The sequence below is a fragment of the Myotis myotis genome, unplaced genomic scaffold (genome assembly GCF_014108235.1).
Source record: "Myotis myotis isolate mMyoMyo1 unplaced genomic scaffold, mMyoMyo1.p scaffold_m19_p_17, whole genome shotgun sequence".
NCBI lineage: Eukaryota > Metazoa > Chordata > Mammalia > Chiroptera > Vespertilionidae > Myotis > Myotis myotis.
Window position 1 is genome coordinate 15,024,475 of NW_023416321.1, and position 17,334 is coordinate 15,041,808.

Here is a 17,334-nt window from a genome sequence, read left to right on the forward strand (position 1 = left end):
AGAACCAGTTCAGCTGGAGAGCCTCTCATCCCTAAAACAGGGTCACAAGTATCCCAAGCCCTCGAGAATCACACCCTTTAAAAAAAATTTAAAATACTGATTTCAGAGGGAGAGGGAAACGATGAGAATCATGGATTGGCTGCCTCCGGTACATCCCCTACTGGGGATTGAGCCTGTAACCCTGGCATGTGCCCTGACCTCCCGATTCATAGATCAATTCTCAACCACTGAGCAACACCTGCTGGGCACACCCTTTTTTTTGGGCAGTCTCTGCTAGCCCAGGCTGTTAGGGGACCTCTCCCTGGTCCCACTAGAAATGGCTGCTCTTGGCCTGGCCCCCTCCAGTGTGGTCCTCATGGGAGGAGCACCAGTATCACCAGACAACTTGCTAGAAAGTCTTACCAACTAAATCTGACCCATAGGGTGACTCTGGTTTGACAAACCACCTGTGCTAAGGTGTGAGAACCTCAGGTTAGTTCTCAATCTGAAGGTCAGTGCACATCACTCAGAGGGGCGTTTGGTTGTCCTCTGGTGGTGGGTGGGCAGGTTCTCTAAGGACGTAAAGAGCTGAAGTCAGGGATGCCAAAAAACTCTGCACCTAAAAATGTCAACAGTAGCCCTTTTGGGAAGCGGTTCATTAAAGGATTATCAAGCTGAGAACTAGCTGAAGTCTCCCAAAGGCAGATTTAACTTTTATATTTTTTCCATAGCCCCTCATCCACCAACCTTTTATCTTAAGACCATTCTCCTTTCCCAGATGAATAAATAATACATGCAACAGGCAGACACGGATATTTTTTTTGGATTTTTAATGACAGAAACAAAATGTATCTAAAACCGCAGCTTCTGGAAGAACCATTTGTTCTTGCCGGTCTTGTATCTAGTGGGAAAACAAGGACATCAATGAGAGGAGGGAGAGACAAACTTCTCTTTAGGGGACTTAGCAACACCACACCCCAATATCCACCACCAAAACCTAACTTACCTCTCTTCAAACTTGACTTTGGCCTCCCGCCGGGCCTTGCGTTTTAGAGCAGGGTCTCTGAAAACGTCCTTGTTGACAACAGTTTTGTCCAAGGGGATATCCACAGAGTACCTGGGGACAATGGTGGGGAGTTGGATTAGCCCGTATGCTGCCAGGGCCTCCGCAGTCACCCAAGTCCTCCCGGGACAGTAGGGTACCAGGTTCTGCCTCCACAGGAACAACCGTCAAAAGCTATCCCAGCCGTAACCGGTTTGGCTCAGTGGATAGAGCAACGCGGCCTGTGGACTGAAAGGTCCCGGGTTCAATTCCGGTCAAGGGCATGTACGTTGGTTGCAGGCACATTCCCAGTAGGAGGTGTGCAGGAGGCGGCTGATAGATGTTTCTCTCTCATCAATGTTTCTATCTCTCTCTCCCTTCCTCTCTGTAAAAAGTCAATAAAAATATATATTAAAAAAAGTTTTGTTTTTTTTTTTTAAAAAGCTATCCCAAAGTGCTGATAGGCTTGGGAAATCTCTAATATTAAGACTCATTTACATAAATTTAAGCCATTGGAAAACTTCACACTTCACTGTCAATTTTCCCATCTACTTATTTTCTAGCTACGAACCATCACTGTATTAGAACTTTACTTGATTCCTAGTGGGTGGCTGGCTTTCTATTTAGAGCCATTGTATTTAGTTCTGTTCAAGTTCTGCCTACGCAGGGTGTCTCATTATGACAATGCAAGAGCTGGGCAGCTAGCTGCCTCAATCTCAGTTTTCCAGCACATGAGAAAGGGCCCTGCTCTCTTAGGTCAGCACATTAAGAGCAAATAGCAAATCCCACCAGCCACTTTAAGGCACATGCTGCTGGGTTTGGCAATTCTTGTTCAGAGGTCTTTCAAATCTTATATTCCTTTATCACCCTTGTACCAGGATAGCAGATGCGCTGCACAATATTGTGAAAGGCCAGGAGATAAAGGACCTGGCAGTCAAATGAAATCAAGGGAGACTTGCTTTCCTTGGTTCATTTTTGAAAGCCTATAATGACTTTCTGTGAGAACGGCACAGCGGAAGAGGTGGGCAGGCCAGATCCCATGCCTGTGTTTACTGTGGATGGAAACAAATCTTTACTCAACATTTAGAGTTTTCAGGTAAGAAAGACAAAGAGCAAGCTTGGAGATTTTCAATTAGGCTTGGCAAAGTTAGGGAAACCACCAAAGAAAATGACATGAACATGGTCCCAAGATGTATGAAAGGGGCAGGATTGGAAACCACAGCCACTTTGTGACAAACTGAAAATGGTGTCTCCCCCCAGATGGCTGCAAGGTTGTCTCCTTATTCAACAAAGCGGGGGGGAGGGGACCTAAAGTCCCATTATTGAAATGCTCACCTTGTGGGCATGAGGTGATTGTAGTTATAAACTTTCACAAAAGACTTGATCTTTGACCTCTTGGCAATTTTCTTCTTGCCCATGGCAGCTGTCACTTTTCGGGGGTAGCGGTCAATTCCAGCCACCAGAGCATGGCTGTAGGGGCGGTCCGAGGTGCCATCATCAATGTTCTAGATGAGCAAGATTTACATTTAGGATCAACTGAAAGCCTAGCTAGGCCCTGTGCTAGAGGCAGGCGTGCACAGAAAGATCATCCCCACCCCCATGTCTCTGAGACCCACCATCTTACAGAGAAAAACCACATAAAGCAGACACACTAAGTGCTATGCCAGATGCCCAGAGCAGTGAGGGTTAGGGTGGCATTCATGCCCACCAGGAAGAATTTGGGCTCCTGGGAGGTAAGAGGTTTTAAAAGAAGAACAGTTATCATCTATGAAGTCAGTCCTTGCGACCCGCCAAGCACTGGTTCTTAGGAGCAGAGGCAGGCAGCCCAACTCCAGTCTCAAGAAGGTGGGGGGAGGGGAACCAGGAGTTCCAGTGCCCCCCAAACAGCTAAGAGCAGTGCTATATGCGGTCAGACGTTAGGGACATTTCAAGAAGCTAAAAGATGAAGGCAGCAGGCAAACAGTGAAGGGCTGCAATTCGCTAAATAACCATTTTGATAGAAACAATTCCTCTTCCCTTACAGAATCCCAGCTGCAGCACTTACTATCTGACCTCAGGTGAGTTAGCGAACATCTCTAAACCTTAGCAGTAGGAAGAACCCTCTATGGCAGCGGTTCTCAACCTGTGGGTCGCGACCCCTTTGGGGGTCGAACGACCCTTTCACAGGGGTCGCCTAAGACCATCGGAAAACACATATATAATTACATATTGTTTTTGTGATGAATCACTATGCTTTAATTATGTTCAATTTGTAACAATGAAATCGGGGGTCACCACAACATGAGGAACTGTATTAAAGGGTCGCGGCACTAGGAAGGTTGAGAACCTCTGCCTAGGGTTACTGCAAGGATTGGGCACGAAAGCATCTGTAAGGCAATGTACCAGGCACCAAGCAAGCGTTCAATAAGCGTTGGCCATTATCACTCATGCATTCACCCCCACCCCTACACGCAATGCTCAACGGCTCATGTCCCAAACTGGGTCTTCAATTCCAAGCTCGCGGTCCTCCGAAACCGGCCCAGTTCCGGGAAACACGGGCGCACAGGCTCGCAAGGATGGTACCTTCACGATGACGGCTTTGCGTCCGGAGTAGCGTCCGGCCAGGACCAGCACCACCTTCCCGGGTTTCATAAACTTGCCCATTTCTGCAGAGGAACAAGGGGCCCCTAAGAAATTCGCAAGCCCAGGCTGCGGGCTCTCGGAACTTCAGGCTGCGTTTACTGTCGTCCTGGCCCAGGCCGCCCACGGGCCCTGTTCACGGGACGGGATCCGCTACGAAGCCGCCAGAGCCAGAGGAATGGAAAGTACTCGGAATCACCCCGCAACTCGCCCCCCAGGCCGCGGATGGCGGTGGATTGGAAGACCCTCCCCAGGGCTGCACTCACCGAACGTAGCCACTCGGGCCTAGAGCAGAAAGGAAAGAACCGCACTTCCGCTAACCTTTCACCCCGGAGGTGGTGATCTCACTTCCGGTACCGCCCCTTAAGTCTCAACCCGCCTCTTGCGAGGCCCTCAGACTCTGGTTGCTGGCGGAAGAAGCTTCTATGGGGAAAGCAGGGCCTGGCTGCTTATTTATTCAAATCAAACTTTATTAGTAGATCCGGCAGAAGAAAAGAGCCAGGGAGTGCCGCCTATCGCCTACGGATGGAAGAGCAAGGAAGGCATGTATGCGCCAACCTTTTGTAGTTCCATTCTCTGACGCTAGGAGGGGACAGAATTTGAAATTTACTTTTTTGCCTTGGAATAGTCAGGGAGCAAAATAGAACTTTTTTTTTTTTTTTTTTTTAGTGTCCACTGTGTGACCTGCTGTTGGTCGTAAGGAGGGGGAGATGAGCATTAATCAAGCAAGGGTACTTGCCCCCGACATTTAGAGTGTCGTGATGTCATAGACATTACAAGCTAGCAGTGAAGGAGGTGAGAGACGCTGATGGTGATAGCAGCTGTTTACCCTTTGCTAAATCGCGTTAACCTGTTTACGGAAATTACCTCATTTGATCCTCAACAACACTAGGAGATAGGTATTATTATCTCCATTCTACAGTTGAAGAAACTGTATCTTAGAGAAATTAAGTAATTTGCCCCAAGACCACAGCTAGTAAGTAAGTGGTGGAGCTGGGACACAGACTCAAGCAGTGCTTCTGTTTACCCTGTCACTGTACCGAGCACCGACTATGCTAGGCAGTTTAGGTAAGCCCACAGCCTTTTTAATGCTCACAACTCTGCATCTTGGCTATTTTCTTCCCATGTAGACATGAGGAAACTGAGATTCAGAGAGGATGTTACCTGAGATGGGCTTCAAATTTAGGTTTGAACTCAGGTCTAGCTGGCTCTCAAATGGAATTATTTTCCGTCACTCATTGGAAGTTTTTTAAAAAATATATTTTTCTTGGCTTAGCCGGTTTGGCTGAGTGGATAGAGCGTCGGCCTGCGGACTCAAGGGTCCCGGGTTCGATTCCGGTCAAGGGCATGTACCTTGGTTGCGGGCACATCCCCATAGGGAGTGTGCAGGAGGCAGCTGACTGATGTTTCTCTCTCATTGATGTTTCTAACTCTCTATCCCTCTCCCTTCCTCTCTAAAAAATCAATAAAATATATTTTTAAAAATATATATATATTTTTCTTGACTTCAGAGAAAAAGGGAGAGGGATCATTCATCGGCTGCCTCCTGCATGCCCTCTATGGGGGAATCAAGCCTGCAACCCTGATGTTCCCTGACCAGGTATGGGTGTGTGACCTCCTGGTTCATAGGTCGATGCTCAACCGCTGAGCCACACCCAGCCATGCTGGAAATGTTTTTAGATGTTTCTTTAGGTGTCTTCCAAGTTCAAAAGGAAGATAAATCATTTTACAGTTATTGCTCATCTGAACATTGAAAAATCTATAGGATTGGTCGTGGGCAAGATGTTGGACAAATCAGGGTTTCATCAATTTTTTATTATTCTCCAGGGACTAATTTTTCCCTGCAGGCGTTAGGACCCCATTCCAATGGTTTATCCCCCTAATTATGTACTTAAATTTCTATATTCAACTAAAATATTTTCTACTTTAACTTGGAATATGACATTTTAGAGTTGGAAGGGACCTCAGAGATCATCTACTCTGGCTTCTAAAAGATGACAGTTCTACAGCAGCAAAGTTCACAGAGCAAGGTCTCCCCATTTCCAATCCAGTGATCTTCTCACTATAATACATTTCCTTATCCATTTTTACTTCCATGGTCTCCTCCCAACCTCATCTGCTTCTGCCTCTTTTGCTGTTGCTCCCTTGGAAAATAGAAACCAAACCCTAATATTTTATAATTGTCTGGACTCATCTCACAAACACTCTCCCAATCAAATTAGTAACTAAACCCTGTGAATTTTGCCTTATGACATTTTAAGTATTTTTTTTCTATCCTTTTCCACCTGCTCCCTAAATGACCCAGCCTCAGTTCTTTTTCTTCTCCAGTCCTTCTTCAAACTTCTGTGTGGCTCAGAAGTGCTTGGGGGTGCTTATTCAAGATGCATCTCCAACTCAAAATTCAGGTCTGGAGTGGAGCCCTATGATGTATAGATCTTGAGAAATTTCTCTAAACACAACTCTCAAGTCTACCACTTGTCTGCTTGAAATACTTTGTTGGCTCTTTGTACCTGTTTGAACTCTCACTCCTTCAGCGTAAGTTCCTGACTCCTCCATATACTTCGTGTACCACTGGAGTTCCATCCAGCTCAACTACTCAAAAGTCCAACCTCTTCTGATCCCTGGGTCTTTACTCAGGCTGTTCCTCATGTCTTTATTCTTCTCAGTAGGCAAGCAAAATCTTACCCATCCTTCAAGGACACTCCCAGGAAGAATCAATCTCTTCCTTCTCTGTTCCTTGTTCCTTCAACAATCCAATCTAAACTTACCTTTATTATAGAACATATCTTAGTTGGTTTGGATCAGTGGTTCTCAAAGTGTGGTCCCCATACCAGTAGCAGCAACAAAACCTGGGAACTTGTTAGAAATGCAAAGAGCATGCTTTATTTTTAAATCCTCACCCGAGGGTATTTTTCCATTGATTTTTTTAGAGAGAGGGAAAGACAGAAATATAGATTTGAGAGAAACACATCAATTGGTCACCTCCTGCATGTGCCCCAACCAGGGCCTGGGCCAGGGAGGAGCCAGCAACTGAGGTACATGCCCTTGACCAGAATGAAACCCAGGACCCTCAGTCCGCAGGCTGACGCTCTATCCACTGAGCCCAACTGGCTAGGGCTGTTTTTTTGTTTAAACATCTTTCCTCAGCATTTAGCCTGGCCCAGGCAGTTGGTAGGCACTCAATAATAAATACAGAGCACCTTAGAAATCTTTGCAACAGACCTTGCACTTTCATTGGATACATACCCATGGCTCTTTTTCATTCTATACTTTAGACCAGGCTGACTATTCCTCCTCTCCTCCCTGGTCCTGACTGCCTCACCCTAAGCCAGAGCTGTCCTCAGTTATAATGCAGATGATATCAGTGACTAGATTATCTGACTGCTTAGAAGGCCGATGGGATTATCTCTGTCTCTACACATCTTTGTTTCATGAACTCAGCAGAGCAATGGCTATCTGCCCATCTCCCTGCAGCCTAGTCCTCTGGCAGCTGAAATTTCTGGCAGGTATATGGAAAATACCTTCTCTTCCCTGAAGTGATGGTAGAGGGGGATGGAAAAAGGAAAGAGGAACAAAAGATCTAGAAGCCACAAGATACAAGGTAACATGATAAGGGTACAGACTATAGGATATGGATTCAGGCAACTCCAGTTCAAATCCCAGCTCTTTAATCGTGTAAACCTTCCTGCAGTTTAGTTTCCTCAGCTATAAAATGGGAATAATACTGTCCTACCTTACAAATAGTGAGAATTAAATTAGGACAACACAGCCTGGCCTGTGTGGCTCAGTGGTTGAGCATCTACCCATGAACCAAGAGGTCACTGGATCGATTCCCAGTCAGGGCACATGCCTGGGTTGCAGGCTAGATTCTCAGTAGGGAACATGCAGGAGGCAACCGATTAATGATTCTTTCTCATCACTGATGTCTCTCTCTAAAATTTAAAAAATTAGGATTAACACAAACAAAAATGCTTCCCATGATGCTAGCACAAAACCTTTATGCAAATTAGTTTTTGAGGATTAGAAAAAGATAATACTGGCGTGATACAGGGCTATGCCATATGACTACAGCAGTTATTACCCACCCGAAATAATATCCAGACAAATAGGTTTAAAAGTGCCAATTCAAAAGTGGCAGGTGTGGTGACATCTGCTGTGGGGGTGGGACTGCTGGCCTGGGTGAGATGGGATGATAAAGCCAAGGGCACTTTTTAGCGAATTTACTTACAGAGACGAAAACTACCACCAAAGCTGTGCTGATCCAGGGCAGAGGTTAGAGAAGAGGCAGAAAGGCCAGGAGCCAGACACAGCTTAAGGAAATGGTCTGGATCAGATAATGCCCAGATGGACTTATAAACCAAAGCGAAGGGGCTCTGAGGTCCTTACAGAGAATCTACACAAAATACTAGATTTTATTAGCAACCACAGATAGATCATTTTCCACAACATCATACATTTATTCTGCTTCACACAGGAGAACTAATTCTAATGAATTCTCAACAGTACATCTTAAATAACATGTTGCTGGAAAAATTAAGTTAAAATGCACTATGTAATAGTGCAGACATAAAGTGCAGCTGCCAATTTAATACATGAAACAATGCTGAATCAGTAGTGTTGGGAACTCATTTGGTTTTCTAGAAAGTGATACAATTTGCCCATCTTTGGTTAGTCCTGGAGTAGTATGCAGGCTGAATGACATAGAAACTAAACAGGCTAAAATATTGAGGACCAAACTGGGCTACTCTAGAGTCAGTTTTACAATGAAGTGTTCAACAGCAATCTGCCATATTTCCCACCCCCGCTGTAGTACTTATATGATCAGACCTCCTCCACCATCCAGCCTCCAAGACAAGGGAATCACAGCCCAGAAGTTGCTGCTGGTCACTGATGTGTTTTCCTATCCACACTTGATTCAGTGGCAAGGGCTCTCTTGAGAAGTATACTTCTAACACGTCTACTCCTCAGAACACTGTCAGCATGTCCTTGGGAGGTTGCCAGAGGACATGGAACCAGACAATGGTTGTCATTCTTTATAAACAGTCCTTTCCAAAACAAAACAAAAATACTGTCTGTGCTGTGTGAAGAGGACCGCCTTGTCCGGAACAGACTTCAGTTCTTAAAGGGATCATATTAAAATTAACTTGTGGTTAACTCCCTTAGAAATGCTATTCTCAGATTATTCCCATTCCTCGTTTAGAGGCAGCTATGGAATATACACAACCTCCCCTGAACCTTGGCTCCCAACTTAACCAATACGAATCTCAAGTCTAATTCTTTCAGGACTAACAACTCACTCATAATGCCACTCACTCATAAAGAGAATGGTTAGAGAAACTTGGGATTTTCTAAAATTTATACCTGGCACGAGGTATTGGTGCATTAACTATGTGCCATGACTAATTTCTTTTCCATAGGCTCAAACGTATGTACCACAGGTACACTGTGGTTACACACCAGGGAAGAACCTTTAAATAAAACTGACTTTGCAGTCATTTGGCTAGGGGAAACATCTTTAACCCTTCCTCTTACTCTCTGTTCCTATCTTAGAAGCCTAACCACCTAGCTTTACTGAAAAAGGTGCTGGGGTAGGGCTAGGGCACTATCATCAAAAGGCATCTTTGATGTTCTTGAGCTGGCGCACAGCCAGGTCGACAGGGAGGCTGAACTGGAGGCTGCTGAGGCGACTGAGCAGGGTGAGGGCGCTCTCAAAGCCTGTGTGTGCCATGTAGCTCCAGGGCTGGTAGTGGCGCTCGATGAGTGATGCCGACTTGCAGATAAGGTTCACCCAGGACACGAGACGCTGCTCATTCAGTGCCATGCACACCAAGGCCTTCAACTCTGAGTCTGCACTGCGCTTGAAAGGGTCATGCTCTGTCAGCACCAAATGGATGGCTGTCAGTAGACTCTGTTTGGGAGTCATAGCAGTGCCTCCCATAACAGGCAGGGCAAAGGACTGGGAGAGCTTCTGGGCTGGGGATTCCACGTAAGCACGGCCATTCTTAGCATGGTAGTACTTTACAAAGAGCTCCCAGGGATGCATGGCCTCGGGGGCCGAGGAGAAGGCCGGCAGCAAACAAGCAATGGGAGCCATGACGAGGCTCATCCCTGGTGAGGAGGCATACAGTCCATGGGCCAGCAGGTCCCTCATGGCCACTGTCAGCTCCTTTCGCACAGCTGTAGTCAGCTCGTCCTTGCCCCCCTGACAGAGGTCCTGGAGGTTGGCAGAGGTGATGACGTGGCCGTAAGGCTGTTGCCTTAAGGCTAGCTGCTTCACTCTGTCTACTGACACCTCCAGCCTCTTCAGTAAGGGAGAGTAGTCCCTGTCAGCCTGGCCTGTTGGCCACAGGGTTTGTGGAATGTGGCCTGTGGCACAACCAAACTGGCTAACAGCAAAGATCTGGAGCACTGCCAGTGCTCGCCGCATCAGGTGCAGGCCCGTCTCCCGGACTTTCTTCACATCTTCTGCCTTTGCTGTTTAGAAAACACAATATTCATCAGTTAGGGCCATAAGAGCACAGAAGTACATTCAATAAGTCACAAGTTGAGATAAAGTATTGCTTTGGAGCTATATATAGGTCCCACATGAAGCCAAGAGCTACCCAAGGATGTCACTGGGCTTCCCTTTCTTTGGGTTAGTAACAGCTATATTGAAATATAATTCACATACCATACAATTCATCTATTTAAAGGATACAATTCAGTGGTTTTTTAGTATATGCAGAGATCTGTGTCTCCATCATCCCCAAAATACACCTTGTACCATTAGCATTTCCCATTACCCTTCTTCCCAACCTCCCGAGCCCTTAGCAACTACTGATCTATTTTCTGTCTCTATAGGTTTGGCTAATCTGGGAGCTGTACTTACGTTTGCTGTTTCTTGGAGGCAGTTTGCTGCTCCCAGTTCTGGTGGAGCCATTCCCTGTCTTCCCACTGGCCTTGCACTCACAGTGTCCATTATCTGTCTGCAATGGGTTTCCCACTTCATCTATAATCAGAAGTTAAAAAGAGAAGATACTTCTTTAGTCGCTTGATGGCAGATTTTCAAAGGAAGAATATTTACTAGTGCCTACTACATGACAAGACTTACAAATATATCTCATTTAATTGTATAAAACAGTGACTGGTCTGTAGTAGTTGGCTCAAAAAATATTTGCTGAGTGAAGAAAGCATGAATCGTTTTATGGGTGAGGAGAGTGGGACTAGAGAGGTTAGGAACCTGCTCAAGGACATGAAGCCAGTAAATGGCAGAGTGAGATTTTAGCTATCTGGTTACTCACCATGCTAGCTCCCTTACTCAGTGAACAAACGCCTTAAAGAGTACATCAAGACTGGCCCCTTTAGGTAACAGTATTTACAATGTATAAATTATCACATCTGTCCACCCCCCTCTGACCTTGGATGAAGTTGATAAACATCTCGAGATCTCGGATCTGAGTTTTCAGCTGCTCAACCAACTGTTCTTTCACTCGGGCTGGATTTACAATTTGAGCCACAGCTGCATCGACACGCTGCCGAAGCTCTTCAGTAGACAGTGAACTGATGTCCTCATTCAGATTCATGTCCAGTTTCTTTATTAATTCATCTATGATCACCTATCAAGACCACAAGCAATGAGCACACCCTTTGGAATTTTCAGGGAGAAGGTTAGGAAGAAAGAAAATCTTTACTGGTATACCTCCTACCCTTAAATAGAAATCCAAGTCACAAAGAACTATCAAATTCATGAGAGAAATGATGTAATTGCTTATTAGGTAAGGATAGACCTTTTTTCTCTGGGAGTAACAAGAACCTTTGGTTCCTGTCCAACAGAAATGGTTCTTCTAACTACAAATGATTTACTGGACTAGGCAACTTTGACTCAGGTGACTAACAGCATGAATAATCCAAAGTGGCTGATGATCCAAAAAGCCTCATACTTAGCTTCCCCCAAGGTCTCCAAGAGAATAAATACTGGTTTCTCTTAGTTTCTAGTCCTTCTCATCCCTTCTTATTCTACTCTAAGTAACTAAAGAAAAGTCTTTACAAAACATTAAGATATATTACAGCCAAAATATTCTACTAACAATATTAGGAACAATGAAATCTTGGTAATGCAACTCCAGCCCAGGCAGAGAAATAGCCATGTCAAAAGGAGAGACAAACATGTAGGGGAGGCTGTAGCTGTATTTCTACTAGCTGATTTACCTGTCTACCCAGAAGTTGTTTAAATAAATACAGCATTAAAGTCAGTCTGGATTCCTGGTATATTTATCAACTGATTGTGGGGGGGGAAAGCTAGTTTACATAGTATGATGTGCCCACATAGAACTATTTTAATGATCAAACGAAAGAATTACTGCCCTAACCGGTTTGGCTCAGTGGATAGAGCGTCGGCCTGCGGACTGAGGGGTCCCGGGCTCGATTCCGGTCAAGGGCATGTACCTTGGTTGCAGGCACATCCCCAGGAGGAGGTGTGCAGGAGGCAGCTGACAGATGTTTCTCTCTCATCGATGTTTCTAACTCTCTATCCCTCTCCCTTCCTCTCTGTAAAAAATCAATAAAATATATTAAAAAAAGAAAGTATTACTGTTATTACTACTACTATTATTAATAATAACAAAAAGGTAGAGCTCCATTATCATATTATAAAACTTTGGAACTGGTGTTTCCATGTGTGAATAAAGACTGTAATAGTAAAATTTCCCTTTGATTTAGGCCAGCAAAGGGATTCTCACTAAGGCCCAGGACAAGCAGGCTAGGAGAGAATGAATGCTGGAAAGAATGAACACTGGAAGGAACTGTTTAGGTAGTGGTGGCCTCTACTTACCCGCTGTCTTTCCAGGACCACAGACTGTGGTAGGGAATCATAATTGCCCTCTTGATAGGCAAATGTTTCCAGATCATCTAGTTGGGTTTTGAGCTGCAGTATCAGTTCCTTCTGCTTCTCCCTTTGGGTTTCCAGACGTTCTCGTTTCTCCTGCTCACTCTAAGATGAGAAAATACTTAGGTTTATTTCATAGGAAAAGGAAAATTCAGGGCACATCAAGAATCCTCTCAAGCCAATAATGACTAGCAAAATATAAGACATTTCCAAATAATCCAGATGAAATACAGAATTTGTAAGATAGGCTCAAAAATAAGAATAATTATTTCATACAGGGAAATTTATTAAATGTGTTTTTGTTAGGAAAATATCTGTCTCTCATTGGAAATAGGATAAGAATACAATGGGGCCTTTTGTTAAGATTGCTTTTTAAAAAAATATGTATTTTATTGATTTTTTTACAGAGAGGAAGGGATAAACATAGAGAGAGAAACATCTATCAGCTGCCTCTTGCACACCCCCTACTGGGGATGTGCCCACAACCAAGGTACATGCCCTTGACTGGAATCAAACCCAGGACCCTTTAGTCCGCAGGCCGACGCTCTATCCACTGAGCCAAACCGCCTAGGGCAAGACTGCTTCCCCCCCGCCCCCCTAAAGGTCTAGTTAGGAGTGAGATAACTTATCTCAGCCAAGACAGCCTCCCAGGAATTAGCCATGCCATCTTCATTGCTAATTACCATAGAACAACTCCTGACTATTTTCTGCAGAGAATCTGGAGGTAAGGGTGTAGAGAAAGGCTTTATAACTCATAACCATTTTTTTTTTTTAAGATTCAAAGTCCATTCAATGTTTTACAGACATCTACAAAATCAAAAGAATAAATGTAGATACCTGATACCTGGGGCAATAAAAAATCCAAAGCCAAGTAATGGGGGTGGAAAGGTAATAGTGGTTTTTTTTTGTTTTTTTTTTAAATGTCTGGTAAGTTTCCCTGAGCAGTGATTCCCTTTCCCACTGTTGGCCACCAGGTACTTTCCACATTTAAATGATTATAATCCCTTCAGGATGGCAAAGTCTTGCCAATGTATACTCAAACACTGGTTTTTCCATGCCTTTCTTGAGTATCAAAACAAAGCAAACTCAGCACATTATGCAGGCATAAGGCTGCATTTCAAACTAGAAGTCTATAGGATATTAAATTTAACCTTAAAATGGTACTTACCAAGCCCTCCAGAAGTAAGGTATGAGAGAGGACAAATGAAAAACAAGTTAACTTTTTGTTCAAATTATTTAAAAAGCAATGCTCTTGCTTTACCTTTATTCAACATGAAATCAACGCCCTAGCCGGTTTGGGTCAGTGGATAGAACGTCGGCCTGCGGACTGAAGGGTCCCAGGTTCGATTCCGGCCAAGGGCACATGCTTACGTTGCGGGCTCGATCCCCAGTCGGGGGCATGCAGGAGGCAGCCAATCAATGATTCTCTCTCATCATTGATGTTTCTATCTCTCTCTCCCTCTTCCTTCCTCTCTGAAATCAATAAAGAAATATATTTAAAAAAAAGAAAGAAAGAAAGCAAGCTTTTTCTTAGGATACTCCCTCTGCAATCCTTTCTGAGTGGGGTAGTGTTTTCTTAGAATCCTTTTTCTCTTCCTGTCTTAGTGCAGGCCTAGCTGTCCATTAAAAGAAGGTTTCCTTGATTTTCCCAGGCAGAACTGATCATTCCTTCTACTGTATTTTGTACACACTTCTACTCTAGCTCATGTCACATTATAATTATTTGTTTAGGATTCTGTCTCCCCCAGTCTATGAGCTTCTTACAGGCAAGGGCCGTGGCTTTGTACCCTCAAGGCCTAGCACAGGGTAAACTCTCAATACACATTTGTTTTATATTATTGAATCACATACAGAATGGCATATTCAAAACACAATAGTCCCCTCCTATCTGCAGTTTTGCCTTTTGTGATTTCAGTTACCTGCAGTTAACCAAGGTCCAAAAGTATTAAATAGAAAATTCCAGAAATAAGCAATTCAAAATTTAAACTGTGTACTCTTCTGAGTAGCATTAGGAAATCCTGAGTCTGAATCTTCCCCTTGTCCAGAGTATCTCGGTATCCATGCTGTATCCACCACCCACCCATTAGTCACTTAGTAAACGTTTTGGTTATTTGGACTGTTGCGGTATTACAGTACTTGCTTGTATTCAGGTAATCCTTACTTTACTTACTACAGGCCCAAAGTCATTCACAAAACTGTTATTACAGTATATTGTCATAATTGTTCTATTTCATTAGTAGTTATTGTTGTTAATCTCTTATTGTGCTTAATTGATAAATTAAACCTTATCATAGGTATGTTTATATAGGAAAAAACATAATATGTATGTTCAGTACTATCCGAGGTATCAGGCATCCACTTGGGGTCTTCAAACATATTTCCCCTGGATAAGCAGGGACTACTGTAATGAACTCTGACCAGAAGTCTAACCAGCTCAAGGAGCACGACTGGGTAAACTGTGTTTTCACTGTACCCCAACTTTATGAAAACAAGGAAGAAAGAAACCAGCTATAAATCCTGACTCTGTTTTCGTGAGAATGTTGAACTTTGCCATAATAGTTCTAGTACGTTATTTACTGGAATGTAAGCAAACAAGTTTAATAGAACAATGAGCTCTGGTGCAAGGCAGGAAATAAATAATTTCCAGTGTGAAGTGAGATAAAATACTGGTTTAAAAAAACCAGGAACTGATAAGAAGTAAATCATTTGGTTCACACACATCCCCCATTACCTGTTCTTGTATCAATGTATGCACACACGATCACAGCTGCTTATTAGGTATTTCTGAACACTACATTTTTTTTTCAAAGTTGTTCTCTGTTTCTGAAAGTGAAAATGAACAACCAAAAGAGCAAATCCACAGAGAACCTTTGGTGCTCCTCACACCTGAACAGGGCCTGCCCACAGTAATTCGTTCTATCCTTTCTATTCCTTAAGAGTCTGGCAATTGGACATGGCTGCTCCTTGTTTGTGCAAGGAGCTGTGGGTATTTGGAGAGAAGGGTGGAACAGTAAACACAGGATTGCATTGGAAACATTTCAGGTGAAAGTAATTCAATATCTGTTACTGATAAGTCTTCTTGGTTAAAACCAATTTAAGTGGGAAGAAAGCACATGTCGGTTGTAGCTTTAAGAATAAAAAGGTGAGCCCTAACCGGTTTGGCTCAGTGGATAGAAGGGTCCCGGGTTTGATTCCGGTCAAGGGCATGTACCTTGGTTGCGGTTTCTCTCGCATCGATATTTCTAACTCTCTATCTCTCTCCCTTCCTCTCTGTAAAAAAATCGATAAAATATATTTTTTAAAAAAAGAATAAAAAGTGGTAGCCCTAGCTGGTTTGGCTCAGTGGGTACAGCATTGGCATGCAGATTGAAGGGTCCGGGTTCCATTCCAGCCTAGGGCACCTGCCCGTGTGGTGGCCTCGATCCCCAGTAGGGGGCGTGCAGGAGGCAGCCATTCAATGATTCTCTCATCATTGATGTTTCTATCGCTCTCTCCCTTCCTCTCTGAAATCAATAAAAAATACATATATTTTAAAATGTGGAGAAAAGACAGTGAGTCTCCTCAACACCTATCTACAAGTGCGCATTTCCAGGGATCCAAAGGCTGTAAGGGAACGTTGCCTTAGTGCCGTATACAGACTCTCCCAACTTCTCGAGGTAGGCTAACTGCCCGAATCTTGTCAGTTACCAATGGAACCTCATTTCGAATATCTAGTTATCAAGCAGGATGGGGAAGGAGGTTTAAAATACCAGCATTAGAAAATTCATGTAATCAGGCGTTGTGTTCTTTTTAATGACTAAGATACCCTGTTGTTCACCAAAGCGCTCACTCAGACAAGAGTCTAAAGATGAAAGAGTCTCTAGGTTCCAGGAAAACACGGGCAGAGAGTGTAGATCTAATTTTCCACGATTTCCAATCCACTCGCTCTTCACCGGCCAATCTCCCCAATCCCCAGGGTCGGGGCACTCCATCAGCAAAGGTGCCAGGTGTTTGCTAAGGTGACTGCAAGGTGAGCGGAAGCAGCGCTGCTTTGGTTGGTTGCTCGGCTGCCCTCTCAATCCTCTCTTCGCCCTTCACGTCATCACACCTTCGGGGACACCTCTCACCACAGGTCCCCAGGCCGTTTTGTCCTCCTGTCCACACGCCTGTCTCAAGCTTCCTGTCTCGGACGCGCGTGCTCACCTAGACAGGTCGGCTGCTCACCACCGCTACCTCCATCCTGTCGGCATCGCCACCCACCCACCCGCTCCTATGCCCATACCCCTCGGGGCCCGGCCCCCGCTGCTCACCTGGTCCTCGCCCCGCAACCGTGGCCGGTCCCCCGGCAGCCCGTCGCTCTCGTCGCAGGCGGGGTCCCCGGGCTCCCCGTAACCCAGGACGTGAGGGCAGCCGCGGAAGGCGAAGTCCTCGAGCTCGCGCAGGAGGCGCTGCTGCTCGGCCGGCGCCCCGCGCACCACCTGGCGCAGGCGGAACTGCACCTGCGCGAAGTGCGAGGACAGCGCGAGCAGCGCCGAGTCCAGCCGCCGCCGCTCGGCCCGCAGCCGCCGCAGTGTCCGGCCCGGAGAGTCGGGCGGGGAGCCCGGGGCCGCGCCGGGGTCCTCGGCAGCCGCCTCTTCCGAGAACGCGGTCGCCCCAGGCCCGGCCTCGGCCACCGCCCCTACCGGGGCCCAGCGCACCGCCTCGCACGGCGGCAGGGACTCCTCTTCTTCCTCCTCTTCGTCCTTCGCCTTTGGTCCCACGGCCGCCACCACCGTTACCGGCTCTGCAGCTACTTCCACAGCCGCCATCTTCCCGGAAAAGCCGCCGCACGTCAACGGCGCTCCCTTGTTGC

The 17,334-nt window shown here is 45.3% G+C and overlaps 2 protein-coding genes and 1 long non-coding RNA gene across 3 annotated transcripts; 1 reads left to right on the forward strand and 2 right to left on the reverse strand.

The window, feature by feature from the left end:
• Window positions 1-792: 792 nt before the first annotated feature.
• On the reverse strand, window positions 793-4,037 carry RPL27 (ribosomal protein L27). The gene is made up of 5 exons (XM_036339706.1): window positions 3,907-4,037; window positions 3,584-3,666; window positions 2,357-2,526; window positions 986-1,096; window positions 793-880 (listed from the first exon to the last, which is right to left on the reverse strand). The coding sequence occupies exons 2-5, from the start codon at window positions 3,662-3,664 to the stop codon at window positions 832-834; spliced, it is 411 nt and encodes a 136-aa protein (XP_036195599.1). The 5' UTR covers window positions 3,665-3,666; window positions 3,907-4,037; the 3' UTR covers window positions 793-831.
• On the forward strand, window positions 2,526-11,871 carry LOC118671478. Its single transcript, XR_004972764.1, has 2 exons — window positions 2,526-4,186; window positions 10,481-11,871. It is a non-coding gene; the product is annotated as an uncharacterized LOC118671478 (long non-coding RNA).
• RUNDC1 (RUN domain containing 1) lies at window positions 8,035-17,331 on the reverse strand. The gene is made up of 5 exons (XM_036339677.1): window positions 16,793-17,331; window positions 12,450-12,608; window positions 11,037-11,235; window positions 10,509-10,628; window positions 8,035-10,114 (listed from the first exon to the last, which is right to left on the reverse strand). The coding sequence occupies exons 1-5, from the start codon at window positions 17,288-17,290 to the stop codon at window positions 9,249-9,251; spliced, it is 1,842 nt and encodes a 613-aa protein (XP_036195570.1). The 5' UTR covers window positions 17,291-17,331; the 3' UTR covers window positions 8,035-9,248.
• Window positions 17,332-17,334: the final 3 nt, after the last annotated feature.